A 21,546-nucleotide genomic window follows, 5' to 3' on the forward strand; every position below is an offset into this window, starting at 1 on the left:
CTTTAAGGTTTGGGAACAGTTCACTAGAAACATTTCCTTTTCTGACATGGAGATCTGTTTGACTATGTTGCTCAGGGTGTTCACTTGTTATGAATATTCGTTTTACACCCTACCTACCATTACAGTTTTGCCCAATCTAACTGCCGATGAGAAAAGGTATTCAGCAGTTTATATTTACTAAAATAATTGCATTTCCATGTTGTGTGTACTGTGGGAGATCATATATAGTGAATGCAGGGTCCTGGGTTTAGTAACACTTTAAAGGTCTAACAACTTACACAACTGACATATGTGTATTTCAACAATGTATTTGGCCATTTTCCTAGAGATCTATTTTGAAAAATAACTGCAATTGGAAAAAGACTAAAGAATGGGCAAAAACCGACAACGCATAGAACTCTCCCTGTAGATGAGAAAATCAAAATACAACGTGTCAATAGGTTATGACTTTCAGAAACCTATCAGAATAATGATTATGCTGCTCTCTGTCTGATGCTTTCTTATCACACTGATTGTCTAACCACTGCCAAGCGAGGAGAATGTTAATTTCCTCCACATGACAGCTAACTGTTATTGGGCACCATTTGCACATATACATTGAAATTCATTATTCCTATTATCTCAGCTAATACATCACATCTGGCCTTGAATGGTTTTATGCAATTTGGCAGCAGCTGTGAAATATCACGTGTCAAAAGTAATTTTATTTTCAAGACTGACTGGAAAGTTTAATTTTTCTCCATTTTAATTGTAACACTTGTTTGCCTGGAGACTATTCAAACAGACCTCAGCAAATTTCAGAGGGTGTAGCTGATTACTCGATTATATGAATAATGTGTGTGGAGCATCCAGTCCCTTTAGAATGAAGCTAACGTGTCACCAAGAATTAGTTTATCGACACAGGTTGAAAGTGTTAAACTTTTGCTGCTTAGACCAAGTCAAAGTGTAACTCCAGGCTAACAACTAAAAGCATGCTTGACATACACTGCATGTTTACTGTTTTACCTATCCAGCAATCTGCTTTTTGCAGCCAACCATTATAGCGATACACACATCTCTGCCAAGAGGATCACTCTGCCAATTCCTGGTTTGGCATCACAGTTGCTTGGGTCAGCTATACTGCTTACTACACAAGTTCCCCTAATTTCTGGATAGAGGTGATGCTGCTGAATCCCTATCCAATAAGGAGGATGAAGAGAGGAAACATAAAAATAATAATTCCTTGTGCAGTGTGGAAAATGTGTATAAAGCAATCACAGGACTGATGGTAAAAAACAATTAAAAAACCTTGGGCAGTTAAAACAGTAAACCTTTATAAATTGCAGCTACGTATGTGTTTTGACATGTAATATAGTACATCCAGAAAATAGCCTTGTGTAGGTGTCACCTATATGAATGCTTCCTTTTAAAACAAGCAGATCATCCTATAGCAAGTGCATTTAAAAAGTTATTTTAAAGGATAAGTTCACCTTTTGTTCAAAAATAAAAAATTCACTTTTTTTGCAGGTAAAAAAAATGTATTATTTTTGTCCAAAAGGACCCTGTAAAGCAGTGCACCAGTGATCAGTAGATTACTGGTGCCATGCAGGTCTTCTGTAGACCTGTCAGAATATCTGCCTGCCGTACGGGATGTACAAGCAAGCAGATATACTGACAGGAAGCTTCAATGAACTACAACGGCACTCCACAGCACCGTGGTAGTTCATTGAAAACTACAAGCACACAGTTGCTAAGGCTGCCGGGACTTATAGCCACTCATTCACAGAACACTATGAATGAGTGATGCGGCCGTGTGGGCGGAGCTTCATAGTTTTTAAATCTGACAGATAGTATGGGGAAATTTCTCCATACTATCTGTCAGATAGTATGAGAACGTCTGGGGCTATGAGAACATGTCATGTGTTCCACCCTAACAATGGTGGAACACGTAACATGTTCCAAAGGTGAACTTATCTTTCAACAAAGCTGGAGTCCACAGCTTGCCATTGTGCGCCCTACCCCATAAATTTCCCTTAACCCCGGAAACCACTAAGCAACTCATTCACTCCCTCAACATATCACGCCTCGACTACTATAACTCCCTCCTCATCGGCTTACCCCACCGCAGGCTATCCCCGCTTCAGTCTATCTTGAAAATGCTGCGGTCAGACTCATCCACCTTACCAACCGCTCCGTATCGGCTACCCCTCTCTGCCAATCCCTCCACTGGCTTCCGACTGCCCAACGGATAAAATTCAAAATGCTAACACGGACTCATAAAGCTGTTCATAATACTGCCCCAAACTACTTCACAAATCTGGTATCCAAATACCACCCAAAACGTACTCTCCGCTCCTCACAAGACCTCCTACTCTCTAGTTACCTGGTCTCCTCCTCCCATGCCCGTCTCCAGGATTTCTCCAGGGCTTCCCCCATTCTCTGGAACTCCCTACCCCAATCCATCAGACTGTCACCTACTCTCCTCACCTTTAGGCGCACTCTGAAAACCTCTCTCTTCAGAGAAGTCTACCTCGCCCTCAGCTAATTACTGAACTCCTCCACTCTTCCTACCACTCTTTCCCCCACAGCTATTTCCTCCTGTACCACTATCCCCTCCCTCCTAGATTGTAAGCTCCAAGGAGCAGGGCCCTCGAACCCCTCGTGTATTGAATCGTATTGTTACTGTACTGTCTCATGTACTTTCTCCCTTTATAATGTACAGTGTTCAGCAAACTGTTGGCGCTATATAAATCCTGTATAATAATAATAATAGCAGTGAGCATAGATTAGCTAGGGACATCTTGCACTGGCCATTGCCCAAGCAGGTCCTTTTCACCAAGCTAGTGATCCACAGCATTCAGGGAATACGCATTCTTAATAGGCCCTATTGCAGAAGCTCGCTACTTATAGAGAAAAAATATGCAGGCCCATAATGTCACAGCTCACCAGCCCAATGTAGACTACCAGAGTCAATGTAGGCAGGAGTGCTGGAGGAACATCCAGCGTCATAGGCAGGTGTGTACCAGGATCACCATATTTTAGATAAAAGGGAGTGGGTTAGGACGTTTTGCTCAACCAATTTCATAAAACAGTGCAGTGCTAGCTTCAAATATTATATTTTAAACCATGGACAATATATCACTAAACCAAAAAATATACTGCATGTGATAAAACATGACAACAATCATAAATAATCCAAAGTCGTCCACATTTTTTAATAAAATGTCCTTTTCTTTTAAATATAAACCACCTTCTGTGCTCAAATTGACAAAAAAATGTGCTGCAAGTGTGGGATAACATAAGGTTTATTCTTTTAAAAAAAAAACCTGAAGTAGTCACATGATGGTGACGAAACGCGGCAGGCAGGACCTTGGACGACGTCATGACGCTCGTTCAAAGACAGAAGTGCTGTAACTTTTACATCGTATGAGGTGATAATGCACAAAACTGCTATATCTGTGTACACAAGCTGTATATATTTGGTTCGATCTGCCACCTTTTAATGTGTGAGTGTTTTTACTTGGCTTTTTAAGGAATAAACCTTACAAAGGACAAAGCACTATTTTCAGTGCTTCTGTTTACATCTTATGGAGCAGAGGTAAAGGAGTGGATGATGACAAAACTGTGGAGATTCACATTGGCTGTACCCATGAAGTTATTTTGGCCTATTTAAGAGAAAAAAGCACATTTTCTCCAAACTATATTGTAAGGCCAACAAAGGAAAGTGAAATTACATCCGGTGGTGGCCTTATGCATGCAGCACATTTGATTGTCAATTTGAGCACAGAAGGTTTATATTTAAATGCAAAGGACATTTTATTAACAAATGTGGAGGACTTTGGATTATATTTATGATTTTTGTCGTATGGTTATCACATGCAGTATATGTTTAGGTTTAGTGATGCATTCTTTATGGTTTAAAATTTTATACTATTTGAACCTAGTACTGCCCTTATAAAATTGGTTTTAACTACTTACTAGTATGGGAAGGGTAATAAGTGCCTAACGGCTGGTAATGGTAGTTTTGGAGATTATGTGTATAAAATCACATCAATTATTCTATTATTTTTGTTGGATGATAGCTGGTGAGGGAACCTTTTGTAGCAGCAAGCTCTGTACTATAAAACTTTTTCTATAGCAATGCCTGCATGGAACCCGAAGCCCTTAACAGGTTAGCTGTGATTGCTTTATGCATCTCAAGGCTAAATTTACCATTTCGGCTGGAGTGTACCTTTAAATAAGAGACTCACTCAAATTAAAAAAAAGACTAAACCTTTGCCTTTGCAGCTGTACAACTCTGCCTGATACTTCAAAGAAGTGCCTGAGTTCAATCTCACTGTACGCTTGAATCAGGTGAGCCTCTATGGGCACTTACAAAGAAATCAAATTTATACAGCATGTGATTTTCATCTTGTGTGAAAATCAAAGCTATAAGAAAAGGAATCAAATAACCACTTCCATATGTCTTATTATTCGGCTGTCTTAAGACAAGTCAGCTGGCATTTCCTTTAATATTTATGCCGAGCAGCATCCCAATTGTGCTGTTCTGACCCACTGTGCAGACAGAGCAGCGTCAACATCCTGAATAGACACCAACAATAGTGACATGTGGATGGAACATCAATAAATGGCATATTTTTAAAGGAGAGCACCAGCTAATTAAAAGTGCACAAGCAGAGCCTCCCGTTGTTTTCTGGAAAAATTAATGGACAGACAATTGTTCATCTTCTTCAAATCAAACCCCCCCCCCCCCCACCCAAGAAAAGACTTCCACTCGGGATGCTTCTGGCCATACAGAAACCACTGGAGATCAGGTTGCTCTAGGTAAAGTACATTATTTACCATAAAAGTTGAAAATAATTGCAACCAAGTCATATTAGTAAAAGAAAACCCTTTTTAACATTCCTAAAAAATAGAAATTTTGACATACCTGTAAATTCTGTATCTTGTACAGGACAATTCATATACCAGGGATTTATGCATCAATTTCCCCTAGTGGGCCCATATAACCCTGCCTACCTCCCAAGTCTCAGGTTTTGTTAGCATGCATCCCCCATAGAAACTAGAAAAAAAAAAAAAAAAAAAACACTGGAGCCTCATGGAGTGGGTGAGATTATATGGGTAAAGTGGGGGCGAACCCAGCAAAGCATTTGCCATTGTCCAAACAACTGAAAGTAGCATCCTATACCCCTTGGTCTAGGAATCAATCCCTGTGTCATGAGCTGTATGATAAACATGAATGGTTTCCTATTTGTTCAGCCTTGCCTTGTTTCCTTGTGTAAAATTAAGTTTAAATTTACACATTTTTTGATAAGTGGTCAGGAAAAACGGCATGCTCTACATTTTTCTGCCTGTGTGACAGTTACGTAGTTCAGATAATCAAAACTGCACACTGTCCAAATAACTCCAGTAATAAAACAGAAAGATCTTAGGAATATATTTTTTAAATTAAAGACAGCAAAAGGCAGAACATAAGAGAGAAGACATCAAAAAATGCAGAAATCTTTTAACAGAAAATGCTGACAGCTGTAGCATTTCTAATAGACTTCCCCTGTGTGGTGACCAAAATGTTGCCTTAAATGCTATATGAATGTTACTTATAAAAGCACATTTAGGCATTAATACATTGAACAGCAAACTCTAGAAGATAACAGCTTTGTGTCTACAAGGGATGGTATTTTAACAGTTTTTGTTTAAATTCTAAATACTGCAATTTACGTTTTGGAAAAGAATAGGAAAGGTTTAAAAATTATGTCAGATATTTCTCACTTTCTAAATCAAAATGAAAGGCTTTCCAGTCACAGCTTGGCCCTGTAACCAATGTTCCCATTAGGGATGCATAGAACAATAAAAAACTGACAGAGGTTCTAGTCCTTCTCCACTCTAAAAACAAAGGGTGATTTGACTGGAGTTGCATGTTAATTTCAATGTGCCCTGCAGGTATTGCACCTCATCTATTCAGAAATAGCCACCTTTAATGGGCGAACAGATAGACTTAGAAACCAATAACATCAAAATGCAAAATTTAGACAGCAGTGCATTTTCTCTGCCATATCACCAAACAGCAGTGAAAAATGCCAGTGAGAGATTGTGAATGTCTTCCTGTGGTACTTATAAAGCCTATGGAGCTACAGCACTAAACTCAGAAACTTTGGCCAGAGACTTAACCCCTACCTATCCTACCTAAACCTTTAACCACTTGCCCTCCAGAGAATTTACCCCCCCCCCCCCAGGCCATTTTTTGCATTACGGCACTGCTTTATTTTAACTGACAATTGCGCAATCATGCAATGCTGTACATAAATGAAATTTATGTTCTTTTTTCTCTACAAATAGAGCTTTCTTTTGGTGGTATTTGATCACCTCTGCTGTTTTTATTTTTTGTGCTATAAAACATATCCAGTAAAAAAAATTTAAAAAATCTAATTTCTTCAGAAATATAGCTCAAAATGTATTCTGCTACATGCCTTTGCTATAAAAGAAACCCAGTACATGTAAATTAATTGGCGTCTACAAATGGAGGTATATACACAGGAATTTATTTATTTAATACTAGTATTGGCTCAGCAACTTATAGCGGGCATTCTGATCTTGGGGGGGGGGGGGGGGGACTGACATCCCCAGTGACACTAATACATTGATCAGTGCTAATAAAAAGCACTGACACTGTACTAATGACACTGGGCAGGAAGGGGTTAACATCTGGGATCAAAAGGTTAACTATGCGCTGTTTTACCAAGTGTGCTGTGTGGGTTTTACTTGGGAAACATACTGCTGTGTATTTCTCAGAATGCAGAGAAATACACAACAGCATGCTTCTGCTGGCAGGAGAGAGACCTGTGCTGGTGGAAAACCTCTGGCTGGGACCTGGTGATTCACATCTGTAGCCACCAATGGAGGCACAGGTAGGGCGGCGCGCGCCCCCTACCCGAAAATGCAAAGTCACTTATATATACACGTGATTTTGCACAGCCCTGCCACCTTGTAGCAGTAGTTCTGCTATAGGGTGGTAGAGAAGCGGTAAAAAAAAAAAAAAAAAAAAAAAAAACACACACACTTTTTATGGTTGTCAACAGCAGAAAGATGGGAATAACCGTTTTTTTTTTCGTACTTACTATAAAAAAGGTTTCTTGAAGTTTATCACTTGACAGAACACAGGATTCATTTATTGCAAGATACCTGGTTTACACTGCCCCCTACAGGAGGATCCACAGAGAGTTGAGAGTCCAAAGTTTTTCTTAAGGAAGAAAAACTTTGGCTTGTGTTGTGTTTAAGATATGATCCAGATATTCCAAGTGTCAGTTCCAGAGATGACCTTGGAAGTTTCAAAATCCAATCATATTGTCAGTCAATAGTTAAACAAGTGGATTCCTCAACAGGAGGGTATCCCACATTGAAGTGGAACACACATGTAGCGCAATAAGGCTAGCATTGGGACCAGAACCTTGGACTACAGGCCTAACAGTAAGGCTACAAAACTGACAGTGTTGAGTGTCCACAGTACAACAGAGGTAGCATAGCTGTACTGGAAAGATGGGGACATGCAAGTACATATCCTTGATGCCCACAAAGGCTAGAAATTCTTCCTGGAGGAGGAAGGCTATGACAGACTTGCTGGATTCCATGCAGAATTTTTGGACATTTAAGGACTTCAGATCCAAGATGGGACAAATGTCCTCTTTTGGTTTGAAGACAACAAAAAGACTGGAGTAAAAGGCATAACATCTGTCTGCCGCTTGCACAATGGAAATACCTTCTTGTTTTGAAAAGTGTACAATAGAAGTATAGAGGTATGCTAGCCTGAGTGGAGACACAGACAATTTGGACAAAATGAAACAGCAAAGAGCAAAACTCGTTCCAAACACCTCTCATGTCCAGGCATCTCAGATGCGGTCAGTCCAGGCATCTCAGATGCGGTCTGTCCAGGCATCTCAGATGCGGTCTGTCCAGGCATCTCAGATGCGGTCTGTCCAGGTGTTTGAAAAGGCCAACAAACAACCCTTTCGACCTCGGAAAGTTGGAGCATTACTTCATGCTGAAGAGCTCTGCAGGAATGGAGGATTTAAAGGTCCAAGGTTTTTGATTTAACTGCACCCTGCCTTAGGCTTGGCTTTGGCATGCAAAGGCTGGGAGAAACAAAAGGTACTCTTTCTGGCATCAGAGGTAGGATAAGATTTGTCTGTTTGAGGCTAATGCTTCTTCAGCTGGGGTAAGTCAGTACTGGCACTGTCAGTGACATTCTTTTTGAAGTTGCCTATTGAATGACCAAAAAATGTTCACTCACAAAAGGCATTTTTTTTTCACAATGCTGTTCTGCAGCCATTGAGTCCTTATAGTCACAGAAAGGAGACTCATTTGAGAGATGAATAATATCAACTAAGCTGCCAACGCAATAATGTAGAGCAATATTGTAAAGCTTTAAGCAAGAACTGTCAGTGGATCAGGGTCAGTATGAACTGTAGCTGGATCCTTTGACATAAGCGGAGTCCCTTTACCTAATGCTTGACAGACTGAGATCACGGTTATGACAGTTTACAAAGCAAAAGACTGCTATAGGAAACAAGGTTTTGGAAAGGACTTTTAAATGTTTGTCAGTGGGATCCTTAAACAATTGAGCCTCTACATTAGGTACAATCAGTATCTTATTAAAACGGGATATTGTCAGATCAACAGCAGGAATGGCCCACTATTTGAAAGAAAAGTACAGAGTTGTCAGAGAGAAAAATGCTCATCTAGGTGGATGCAGCTGTAATGATTGTGTGCAATAGAGACATGGAACCTGAACGTGACATCCATTTTTGTTTTTCATAAGCAATGATCTTCCTCCCCTCCCTCCTCCTGAAAGCTATGGAATTTGTAGCTGTAACTTAACAAAAACTTCAAAAGCAACCTCTTATCTTAATTAAAACACAGAGCTGGCCAGGCTAGAAACAGCTAGTTAAGTCTTGGCAGGATGTCTGTTTCCATGAAAACACTTTCCTCTGCCCTATCGTAAAACAATAATAACTCACTCTTCATCTGCATCTGTCCCCTGCAACCAGTCACTGGCTCTCTGCTCTCCTCTTTCAGTGTTCACTGGAGCATGGGACTGTGGAAGGGGCGGGAACAGCTGGCTCAACCTCTCAGCAGCATGCTGAGAGGCTGGGCCAGCTGCAGATTCCATGCATCTGGCAGGATCCTGATATGGTTGGGATCTTTCCAGAGCCTGGACTGGCTCTGTGATGTCAGCCAAAAAAAAAAAAAACATTTAAAAGCAGGGCCTGATTAGATGGAGTGGACTGAACTGAGTATGACTTGACAATACCTTTAGTTGGTTGGGATCTTTCCAGAGCCTGGACTGGCTCTGTGATGTCAGCCAAAAAAAAAAAAACATTTAAAAGCAGGGCCTGATTAGATGGAGTGGACTGAACTGAGTATGACTTGACAATACCTTTAGTTTACAAAAAAAAAAAAAAAACACAAAACATTCAACACCAAGACCACCACTAACCTAAATTACCTAAAAAGCCAATGTCTTTTCTGATTGTTGGGACGCCACACAAAAATAAAACATTAACATAAACAGGATCAAGAGAGCATTTAGGCCTCTAACGCTTTAACTAAAGGAAGTGCAAGTCTGAACATGACCCACTAATTCTTGGGCAGCGAGGCATGCTGAAACTTCAAAAGTAATAGGTTGAAAACAAATTATTACAATAAAATATAATTCAAAAATCCACCATATGATTCATGTTATACAAAGTATTTTACAGAGGGGTCGTCAAGGAAAAAAATAAAAGTGCTCACCGGTTCTCTTACGTTGGGTACCGGATTTGGCTCAGTGTTCTGAAATAAATTAAAAACATACAGGTTACATCATAACTATATAAAAGTTTCTCCGTTTTGTCAACTTTGTTGAGTTGAACATCAAATAGCTGAACATATAAGTGATAAATATTATATTTGTATTTCTGTGCATCCAGTCTTCATATTTATACAGCTCTGCCACATGGCACAGCCTTGTTTGGTAGGCAGGTGATTCAACTTTTTTATTCTGCTGAAGATAAGTACAGTGGTCTTATGCCTTAATGGTACTCCCCTTCTTACCGGCAACTCAAAAGTGAAAGGAGAAACTGCAAACAGACACTTTCATCACCCCGTCACTGTTCTTTACTTTTATGAACTTGTTCCTTGTTAGCACATGAGCAGGGCAGCGCACTTGATTGGCTCCTTGTGCTGCTTCTCCCTTTCCCAGCCTAATGCTAAACAAGGCTGATATGTCAAGTACTTATGCTGTCTGCATTTTAAAAACACATTTATTATATGAGCTTAGGCTACATTCACACCTGAACGGAATAATTTGCAGGCATTTTCTGTATTTCTGCATGCATATACAAGAGTTTTAGAAGAGTATTTCAAGTGTTTTATATGTGCACTCAAGCATCAGATATTGTTTTAGCCATTGAAAAGCAAATTGGGAGGAGACCGTTCTTACAGGCTCAAAAATGTCTGAAATAGGCCTGAAGATAGCTTGTAAATGCTCAATTTGAGCATTTACGGCAATTCCCATTGAAGTATATGGGGCCCAAAAAGTCCAAATACACCTCAAAAAGTAGCTTATGTAGCTTTTGCAAGATCAGGCACAAAACTACAGACGTCTGAGTGTTCATATGTGGATGGCCACCATTTAACATGAGATTTTGTTTGTTGAGCATTTCTGCAGCATTGAGCTTCAAGCAACAAAATGATCAGATGTGAATGGTACCTTAATCAATGATGTATTAATGAACACTGTTGAATTATTTAGTGTCTTTTATATTTGCCTGGAGTTCAGGTTTTTATGTATCAGAACTTGTGATTTTGAAGCTAACCTGCTTTATCACCAGCAAGCCTTATATACCTTCCAACCTAATACATCATATTTATTCCAAAACAGTTGGAGAAGGCTTCAGTGGTTACATAAAGAAGGTTTCCAAGATGAATTAGAAATGTCATCTCTCTGTGATCCCTTCAGACAACTACATCACCCCTTCCTAAACCTAGCCTTGAACTATATACACAGTCACCTCACAGCTACGACGTAATAATGTATGCTAGAATGTATCTTGAAGATCATGCAGAACAGATTACAGCATTTGTTTCGGAAGACATGACACAGAAATGTATACGTGTGCATAGATGGCTTTTTCAGCTAACTCCTCAGAAAAGACAGACTGAGAAATGAATCAAAAGACAGGCTTAGGGATATGAATATTTAACAAAGGAAATTAGTCATTTATCAAAAGATCAGATTAGCTGCACCATCTGGGTATGTCGCACACATCATGCCAACACACAGCAAAAAAAACGGAGGCCAGCCATGTGACTAGTTGTCACTGACACTAAGTCAAATACAGTTGTCACAGACTATGCGCAGCTAAATTACATTCAAAACTCCAGCTGTACTGTGAATGGAAGCTCATCTGCTTGATGCACAATAAAAACTTGCAGCTCTCTTCATCCAGTGAGGATTGTGAAGTTCACACAAATCAAAGGACTGCAGCGAAGACTTTCAAAGCCACCAGGGCAGAAGCAAAGCAGATGGAAAGTAAAACCCTGTCGTAATGGTTTCTCTATTACTCTGGAGGAAATAAAATATATTTGACGCTTTCTGGTCAAGAAACCTGTTGATTCTGTGTTCCCCAATGCTTTTTCAAGGTGCCACCTGTGCAAGGATTGATGCAGCTTACCATCTAGCTCAGGGTTCCTCCAGAGGTTGCTAGGGGTTTCTTGGGCAATAAATGTTTTCTGCCTCTCAGATGAGTAACCAACACCAGTTATCTTTTTAGTCATCTGTAAGGGGGGAATTCTTCACACTAACCACAAATAGAAGGAGCATTCTTCTCACTGACCATCTTACTAATGTACTGTGAGCTGTAAAACTAATAATTATTAGCAGGGGGTTCCCTGAAGCCAAAAAGCTACTTCAAAGGGTCCTTCCATGTTAAAAAGGTTGAGAATGGCGGGTTTATCTAATAGCTTCTATACAAGAGGGGTTGTGAGAAACGAAGGACAGAGAAGAACTACTAACTGCATTAAAAAGTGCAAGGAACAAACGTATGTGCACACGTAAACAATAACATACTAATCATCCAGAGCTCACTTTACCCAAGTAGTACGAGATGGATTTAGTTGGTGTAGCTTGCACTAAGGGTTTTGTGCTGTGCACTGCTTTATAAATAAAGCCTTACGCCTGTACTTTACCAGACGTTACAGCTAATATAATTCCCACATTAACTCAGCTTTGTATTATATTCATAAATCATTAAATGCAGCTTTTTAAATGCAAACAGAGTAAATCATCAGAAACTGACTTGGTACCAGCCTCTTGTGGTCTACTGTACAGCAGAGCTTAGAGAGAGGGAGTGTGAAGAGGTAAAGCAGCAGTAAAGGAGCTAATTAGGTGTGCTGTAGTGGAAGGAGAATGTGGATAGGAGAGTAACAAGTGATACGCTCATCAGTGTGCTCCTGCTCTCTGTTCATCTTCTCACCAACGAGGCTGTGTGCATCGGGGCTGTCTAAATATCAGGCTTGGGTGGACAGAAATACAAATCCTTTGGCAGATAAAATGGCTTCCTTATATGTATATTATTTCTCCTTTGTATTCAGCAGTTTTCCTGGAGTTCAGATTTAAATTAGTGCATGGTGGAAGAAATATTGAACATGAGTCAGCCATAGTTGATATATTCATATATATATATAGCCATAGTTGAGATATATAGGTCCTCGTTTTTAGGAGACTTGGGTTAGTGGGGTAAGGGGTTGCGTGACAGAGTGAATGACTGATTTTTGTGGGATGGTGCATATCAAATTCTAGATTTAGTTGTTATCATGAGATTCTCTCCTGACTGTTACTATCAACATACTGTAGGTCTTAGTGCAAAATGTTAAACACCACCATTTCCAGTCACGGATATGTAACAAACACTAGAGAGGCCAGGTCACACCAACATTTAAAAAAGGAGAAATAGACCAGTGTTGCTGAATCCCATTTCTGCTATCAAAAAGCCCTTTCTGGCCAGATTAGAGGACAATCTTAGGCACTCCGGACTGATAGCAATTGGACAGGATAAAGAAAAACACTGTCCCATTGCAAGACTATTCCATCCTTCTGCATACGCATAAACATTAACACTTGGCAGAACCATGGGTCTGTGTACCCCAAGATTTAATGGTAGCCAGGGGACTGACTGAGATCTGCATCTGAGAAATGGAACAAAATAATAAGTCATTGTATAAACTGTTCTCATTTTTAAAATCAGAACAAACAAGCCCTGCTATCTGAATATAAGTCAGAGGTGTCACAGATCAGATGCTTGAAGACTGTAGCATTAAAAGCATTTTTTTTTTTACACCTCTTGGAACATTTTGGATAAACTGATGTACAGTACCAAGCATTGCTAAAATTATACATAGTTAAAATAATCAGCGGTCATACAACACTAGTGAGCAAAAGAAGGTTCCCAAACAATCCATGATTTTTGGAATGATAATAGCCCCTTCAATCAAGCAGTGGTGTAATCACTCAAATTGTCCAAAGCCAGACATTTTGAGACATGATTTTCATTAAAGCTGATGAGGTAAGAAGGTCGAGTCACATTCTAAAAGTCTTTTTAGGCTACATGAAGTTAAAAATTATCAAACTTTTTTAAACTGCATGGTCACTGGTATGTTTTCTGCAGTAAAATTGTGCAAACAGAAGAAACGTGTGCAGAATACACTCACCAGCTCTCTGGGGTGGAATCCCTCTTCTTGTCGGAGGATTAGGAGATTCACCGCACCTCCCATTTTGGTACTTCTTAATAATGACACAACTTCTTCTTGTGTTTTTCCAGTTAGGTCCACACCATTCACCTGACAAAGCAACAAAGACTCTTCATTTGTACAATGGCTTAACAGTTTAAAAATTTGTGTCTACATGAATATGCCATCTGATGTTTGATGCACATGAACATGGAACATTAATTTGTGCAGTTTGTGTCCACTGACAGACATTATCGGTCATACTAAACAAGTGTATACAAAAGCCTCCATTGAAAAGTAAAACAGAACTAGGAGAGCATTATATCAACAGGGCTTCTCATGCTCAAGAATAGAGTCAAAGTGCCCCTGAAGACTGCGCCACCATTTAGACATGGAATGTTAACATTTTTATTGCAAGAAAATGGAATTGAAAATTCTCAGTACAATCAATGGCTTGAGAAATGTCATTCAAAACTAGTTCAAAGTTTCATATGATTTTAGAGCAGATGGACTTTACCGAACGAAAACCACATACATTAAGTCCCCTACATAAGATTGTTCAACTTGCAAACTTTCAAAGATGTGAACATGTGTTTGCATGTCCAACAAAAACAGATCGCTGCACTAACACAATCAATGTTGGTGTGGTGATCTCCCCCGCTGTACCTTTGTGTTCTGACAGGGGGACTGGCCCTGCCAAACACACTGATCAGCGCTCGTAGCCATTGTCTGCAAGCGCTGATCTTTGTCGGAATAAACAAACAGGTTGGACTTACGAACAAGCCTTGGAACAGAATTTGTTTGTAAGTAGGGGACTTACTGTACAATGTTATGAACACACTTGATCAAGAACAAATTTCCATCCTGTTCCTTCAAATTTTCTTGTCACTGATAGAAAAAGTTAATGTCAATTGGACCCCACTAATGATTAAAAAAAAAACCCAAAGGAATGTTTAAGACTAAACATTTCAAATGAAAATCTACTAGTGTATACACTACTTTACTCATATATTTAGAAAATTACTGAAATCATTTAGAAAATAAGAAAACCATTATTAAGTTAAAGTGAACCTGTTCGAATAAAATTTAAAAGTCCTGCTACAAGAAACCAGTACAAGTACAGTACATGAATACCTTGATTACTCAGAGTCTCTTCTGTGCACCCCTCTGCAACTAGTTTTACTTAGTCAATAAGAGATTTATTTTCATGACTTCGAGGATAAGGCCACACCCACCTCAAACCCATCTGTCATTAAACAGTAGGATGTGAAGGGGGCAAGGCCGAGCCAGGAAGGGGAGCTGAGCTTTTATTGATAAAGTAAAACCAGTTTCAGAGGGGACACAAAAGATAGCGAAGAACACCTTTTGTAATGCCTGCTCTTAGGCAGGAGTTTTATTGACATGTTTATTTAAAGTGGAACTTTTGCCATTAGAACATTATAGAAAATAATGTTCTTTAGCAAGGAACATACATTCCACATTAATAATTATGCTACCAAAATTAGTGTGTTCTGTAAAATGCCTCCAGCATTGTTCCTGTTTCTTCTTGCTGGAGGCTGCAATTTTCCTGAAGCCCAGAGCCCCTGAGCAGCAGTAAAGCTTTAGGCTGTCAGCAGATAGGTCTCTACATTCTCAGCCCAATGCCAAACATTGAGCACAACTCAGCATGTGCCTAGCAAGGTGAGACAGTGTATTACTGTATTTTGAACAGTATAGGCACCCCTTTTTAATGTTTTACATAGCTTTAACCGCAAAAGGGGCCAGCCTGAAGTGATATAGTGGGTCTTAATTTTCTGACACATTAAGAAATCAAGAGACTCTGTGCCTTAAAGTGGTTCCAAAGCCTGGAGGTTTAATTAAAACAAATGTAAATATATATCAGATAAAAAAAAAAACTATGTTAAGCTGATTTAATGCAATTCTTTATTCCCAAGCTTACAAAAATGGTTGATCAATTAAGAAAAGAAAAAACACTCCAAACACAAGGGGTCAGGTATTGATATTGCTTGTTGGCATCTAGATCTTGATCCATCCATGCATGCTGCTGGGATCTTAATCTGCTGTAACATGCTCTAGAACAGCCTATTCCAACCAGGGTGCCTTCAGGTTGACTCAGGGGTGACTTGGAAAAATGCCTAAAGATTGCCCAAACAATTGTATACAAGCCTGCTTTTAGATGAACAAAGCCACGGGTTTTAATTGTGTACCATTACAACCTTCTAGTCGCCAGCAACATAACAACCAATTATGTCATCAGCTGAAAAGTAGGACATCGGGCACCAGCACAGCATCCTTGCTTGCCCCTCCCCTGCCCCCCTCTCCATCAGCATTGGGATCACATTAGTTGAGAGGAAGAGAGAAACTGAGGGAGAAGAGAAACAATGGAATACTAGTCAGTACCATTGTGTAAAGGTGTATTTGCTTTGGAAGAATATATCACCCCTAATGTTGGGTGTCCTACGTATGCAGATGTTGCTGCATTTTAAAAACTATTCATTTAGTTTTTTACATTTTGTAATGGGTGACTCAAGATTGAGAAGAGTTTGAAAGGGTGCCTTGAGATTGTCGAGAATTTGAAAGGGAGCCTTGTCTGAAAAAAGGTTGAGAAACACTGCTTTAGAATTAGCAATGCCAGCATTCAGCATGGACCTGAACTTAACCATGTATTTACTTATATAGCACAGCAGTTTGTCCATTCCAAAAATCACTGTAATATTTAAAAGTAATGACGGGACAACAATAGAACAGACAATCTCACAAATGACACAATCTTAAAAGTTCTTCCAAGCTGGCCAATTTAGCTACAATTAGCTGTGATGGAGTCATTAACTCCCCCAGCAAGTTACCAATAGCATAATTGTTGAGGTATGTAAAAACCTATAATACATCACAGACCACTTAAAGTCTATTAAGCAACAAAGCTATTAGGTCACCTTGCTTCCCACGTAACCTTACTCATATGCATGGCTTCCTGTGGCCTAAATCAGTGCTTATTATGAAAATATCAGTGTGGTTTTTAATGTTTGGAGTGATTGCTCACTTCCTCAACCGGAGGAATTTTCTTTTAAATGTGGCATTTAATAAAAATCCTTTGGTGATACTATTTTAGAGTATTCCCGAGATCCCACATGCCACCGTGAATAGCAATCCTAATTACATTTCACAGCTGCAGCACATTCGCTAAGCATGTGTTCTGTGGGCAGCCACAGTGTGAGGCGAGGACAGGTAGTCCATAATTTTCTATTCCCAATGTTCAAACACTGCACTGCCATTTTTGATGTGACAAAAAGCCTGACTAAGGGGAGGCCGAATCCAGCCAGCATGGTATCTCATGGTAAGAATAACAGTTCTTCTCTGGCTGTAAATATAAGCACACTATGAAACATAAATCAGAAATGGAAAAATATTGTATGTGGTAAAGGCAAAATATTTATTAAAAAAAAAGGGAAGAGTTTGGTAAATTACTAGGCAAACGATGTGATGTAAGGAATTGCTGGTCAAGCATTCTGCTAAAATCATTCTCCTCCAAAAGCTGGCTGTAATGGGTAATGAATAGATCCATACAACAGCATCCCTAAAATTATTGTGGAGTGCTGGGAACTTGGTGAAGGAACACAGTGGGGCTTGATTTACTAAAACTAGAGGGTGCAAAATCTGGCACAGCTTTGCACAGAAACTAGTCCGCCTCCAGTTTTTTTTTTTTTTTGTCAAAGTTTTAAGTGATATCAAAGCTTCCTATTTTTTTTTTTAAATAAACGTGTTATACTTACCTGCTTTGTGCAATGGTTTTGCATAGAGCATCCCTGATCCTCTTCTTCTCAGGTCTCCGGCCAAAGCTCCTGGCTGCTTTCCCTTGACTAGTGCCCCCAATAGCAAGCCGCTTGCTGTGGGGGTACTGGCGCGCGCTTGCTTACGAGCCCCATTCTATGCATCCGAATGCTCTGTCCCGTTACACCCCCCCCCCCCCCCCATTGGCTCACTGGCTGCGACTGACAGCAGTGGGAGCCCCAATGGCTCCTGCAGCTATGTCTCAGCCAATGAAGAGAGAGAGATCTGGAACAGCTGAGGCTCAGGTACGCATCACTGTATCAAGAGGGGGCTCAGGTGAGTATTGGGGGGGGGGGGCTGTGTGGGGGAGCAGCACACAGAATGCATGACGATAAAAACATTTAGCCTTTCCAACTACTTTAATTGAACAATCTGAAGTTAAAAACCGATTGGCTACCATGCACAGCTGCACCAGATTTTGCACTCTCCAGTATTGGTCAATCAACCCCAATGTTTTCTTCGTGGTCTTGTGATTTTTTTGTCAAAATAATACAACACTTTATAGTGGGTGCCCCCAAAAAGTTTGCTATCTAATATACCACAATTACACACAGCACTGTGTAGTCGTAGTTGGGTAGTGGCTGCCCTTAGATATTTTGCAATCTAATATCCTTACCACAATATTACCACTAGGTTGGACAGAGGTCAATCAATCCAGCAGTACATTACAGCCTGCAGAGAAGTCCCATGAAGTATAGAGCCTGGCAGTGTATTACCAGCACTATACTAGGTAAGGTGGTTCATATTTCTGCATTTCTGACTGTGTGTTTAGTTACATGGAATACAAATTTGAAGCATTTAAAAAAGGCTTGAATTAAGCAGGCATTGTCTTTTTCTCTAGTTTTAAAGGTTTTAGGGTATTTTGGAATATTTATGTTAAGTACCACCTAATGTATGACAAAGTCTCAGAAACATGAATAAACCTCAACTTTTGTTTCATTACAATGGTTACTTCTTCAAAGTGGAACTCTAAACTTTTTGGATTGGTGAACAGCACATGGAAAAGCTTAGAACCTTTGTTAGGTTTTTATTGCGGTCTTTATCTCTATATTTCCAGTGTCAGCAGGAATGGTGGAGAATCTCTCAAACATCAATCCAGCAAGAAAAAGTGACCATATCTTAACCTTTCCTCACTTTATCCAAAGAAAAAATAATTAGATCTATGGATGAAATTCCACTTCAGTTTCACGAAGAACACGTACACATATTTATCATAATCAAAGTAGTCACTGTACCTCTAGTAGTCGGTCCCCAGCTTTCATTCTGCCATCTTGGATAGCAGCTCCTCTGGGGAGGATGTTTTTCACGTAGATTGGTGCTGAACCACCAAGAGGGACATCTCTTGAAGTGATGCTAAACCCCAATCCTTCAGCCCCTGTATCAGATTAAAAAAAAAAAAAAGATTGGTTTGAAAACTCATATTAAGGAACAAAACATAGTATCCAATACATATACCTGTAAAAACAAACATTTCAGTGCTAACCCTTTTTTTTTTCTTTAACTTTTCAAAACTTTTGAGAACTATTTTGTATCTCAGTAAAAATGTAAACTGTATTTCTTTTGAGGTTACCTGTAGGTTTTTCTTTGCATCCCAAACAATTCTTTTGGCAGTTGTGGCTGCAAACAAACATTCTTGGTCTACCTGACCTTACATTCTTGGTCTACTTGACCTTAGCATCAAGAAATTCCCCAACTTTCCACTTAAGAAGTGATAGCACAGTACCGACTGGCATATTCAAGGCTTTGGATATATTTTACAGCCTTTTCTATCTTTATAAAGTTCCATTACTTTGTTACGCAGGTCTTTTCTGCTCCCCACTGCTCAGTATCTGGCCTACTCAGTGCATCCACGTGGGAGCAAAAAAACACATTTATACACAGACACTAAGTTCAATTTAAAAAGTTACAGATGTTGGAAATCAAACTTTAATTGCAGTTTTAACCTGTGTGTGTCACTTTGTGCGTCTCTACCAAGGTCAAACATTTCAGGGTATGGAAACTTTTGATCATGGCCATTTGAATGATTTCTGTTTTCATTATGACTTAAAAAGGAACCAAACAACTATGTGATAATAAATGGCTTCATGTGATCATTATCCTTAAATAAAAAGACAGTTTTTTGGCACGATCAGTCATATTTTCAATATAAATGCCAAAATTTCACAATTTCTGCCAGGATATGCAAACTTATGAGCACAACTGTAATTGTCAAAACATTTCTGGCTTAAAAACATACATTGAGAAACTACATCAAATTTCGGCTAGTTGTAGACTTAACTGGAATATTGGGTTTGTTTAAATATATTCATATTGAAAAAACAATAATTCAAAAAGGGCTGGTGGTCAGTAACGTACAATCATTTCTTTATTTAACATAGACATTTCTAAAAACAGAGAAAATCATACCACACTCAACAGGACCCTGGTAACAACCCCTCAAAAGGAGAAGCATCCGTCTAAAAACGGATCAATTAATAATAATATCGCTCTCTATACAAACGCATATGCTCCTTATACAAAATAACACAGTAACAAAGCTTGGTCATTCACAGATCCCCTTGAGGGAAATCTGCTCTGTGTCATATATTATATACCTCTGCCAATTACAAGATCACCATGGATGGAAAATATGATTAAGGTCCCATAGATAAATGAGGTTGTGTAATCCAAGGGAGGGTACTGGAAACCATGTAAAGCTCCCTCTCTTACACTTTATTGACAATCAGATATATTATGTTATAGATGACAATAGGCAGTCCAAGACGATGCATAATCAAACACATGTAGTCCAGAGGAGGATATTAATAATGGTGATTGCATCTGTGTAATGGTTTAACCTACCACTGATGCCTAATCCCAGGGCACAGTTCAAGGGAGGACAAGAACCAAAAATACCTCCCCCATACATAGGTAAATAATGTGCTTGTCCGAGACCCATCCATAGGAGACTCTTGATATAATTTGGTAATCTTTGAAAGAAAAACTTCTCCAAGTTTGGTAAAGTGAGGGTATAGAGATGGTATTTAATGCAGAGTTGAAAAGCAGTGAGGCAAACCCTTTAAATGCAGGATGCTCATTAGTGTAATTATCTCTTCTGAGATTTAGCAGAGTAGTGATCTTAAACAGAGTTAAGCAGAAGCAATATGAACAGTCCCTTAGAATGTAAATTAGCAGATTAGCAGAGGGATTCCTTTTCAAAGGTAGCAAGACTGAAGTATCAGAAAGCATTAAGGACAGACCCATTTGGTGCGGAGTGGATTAACAGTAAGGCGGTCCCTTTACATGCATAATGACAATAAGGCAGTCCCCTTTAATGCATATTATTCATCAGCAGAGAAGTCTCTTCCAAAATTAGCAGAATGGTATCTTGAAAGGCAGAGTACATCAATGACAATAAGGCAGTCCCTTAAGATGTATACCAATAGACCAGCAGAAAGGTTCCTTTGGAAGTGAAGTTGGAACATCAAAGAGGCATTTAAAGTAAAGTTGTGATACGTATGCTGTGAGGATCCGTTATGGGCTTCCTGGGGGACCTGGGAGTGTGGTAACAGCCCATTCCTGACCGGTTTCACCGGTACAACCGGCTGCCTCAGAGGTAGGCTCAAAATTAGAGCCAAGAGATAATTACACTAATGAGCATCATGCATTTAAAGGGTTTGCCTCACTGCTTTTCAACTCTGCATTAAATACAATCTGTATACCCTCACTTTACCAAACTTGGAAAAATTTTTGCTTTCAAAGATCACCAAATTATATCAAGAGTCTCCTATGCATGGGTCCCGGACAAGCACAATATTTACCTATGAGGGAGGTATTTTTGGTTCATGTCCTCCCTTGAACGGTGCCTTGGGATTAGGCGCCGGTGGTAGGTGAAACCATTATACAACTGCAATCACCATTATTAATATCCTCCTCTGGACTACATGTGTTTGTTTACGCAGTGTCTGATTGTCAATCAAGTGCAAGAGGGAGGTTTAC

At 39.5% G+C, this 21,546-nt stretch overlaps 1 protein-coding gene across 10 annotated transcripts in view; it reads right to left on the reverse strand.

Moving 5' to 3' along the window:
• The window catches only part of PARD3 (par-3 family cell polarity regulator), an 814,686-nt gene that overhangs the window by 402,357 nt on the left and 390,783 nt on the right, over window positions 1-21,546 (reverse strand). For all 10 annotated transcript variants that reach the window (XM_089668705.1, XM_089668703.1, XM_089668701.1 and 7 more), the window contains 3 exons: window positions 18,804-18,943; window positions 13,723-13,851; window positions 9,766-9,804 (listed from right to left, as the gene is read on the reverse strand). In XM_089668705.1, coding sequence (XP_089524831.1) covers window positions 9,766-9,804; window positions 13,723-13,851; window positions 18,804-18,943 — 308 coding nt within the window. The remainder of the gene's footprint in view (window positions 1-9,765; window positions 9,805-13,722; window positions 13,852-18,803; window positions 18,944-21,546) is intronic.

The sequence above is a fragment of the Staurois parvus genome, unplaced genomic scaffold (assembly GCF_062004578.1).
Source record: "Staurois parvus isolate SC_StPar_1 unplaced genomic scaffold, SC_StPar_1.0 ptg000061l, whole genome shotgun sequence".
In the NCBI taxonomy this organism is placed as follows: Eukaryota; Metazoa; Chordata; class Amphibia; order Anura; family Ranidae; genus Staurois; species Staurois parvus.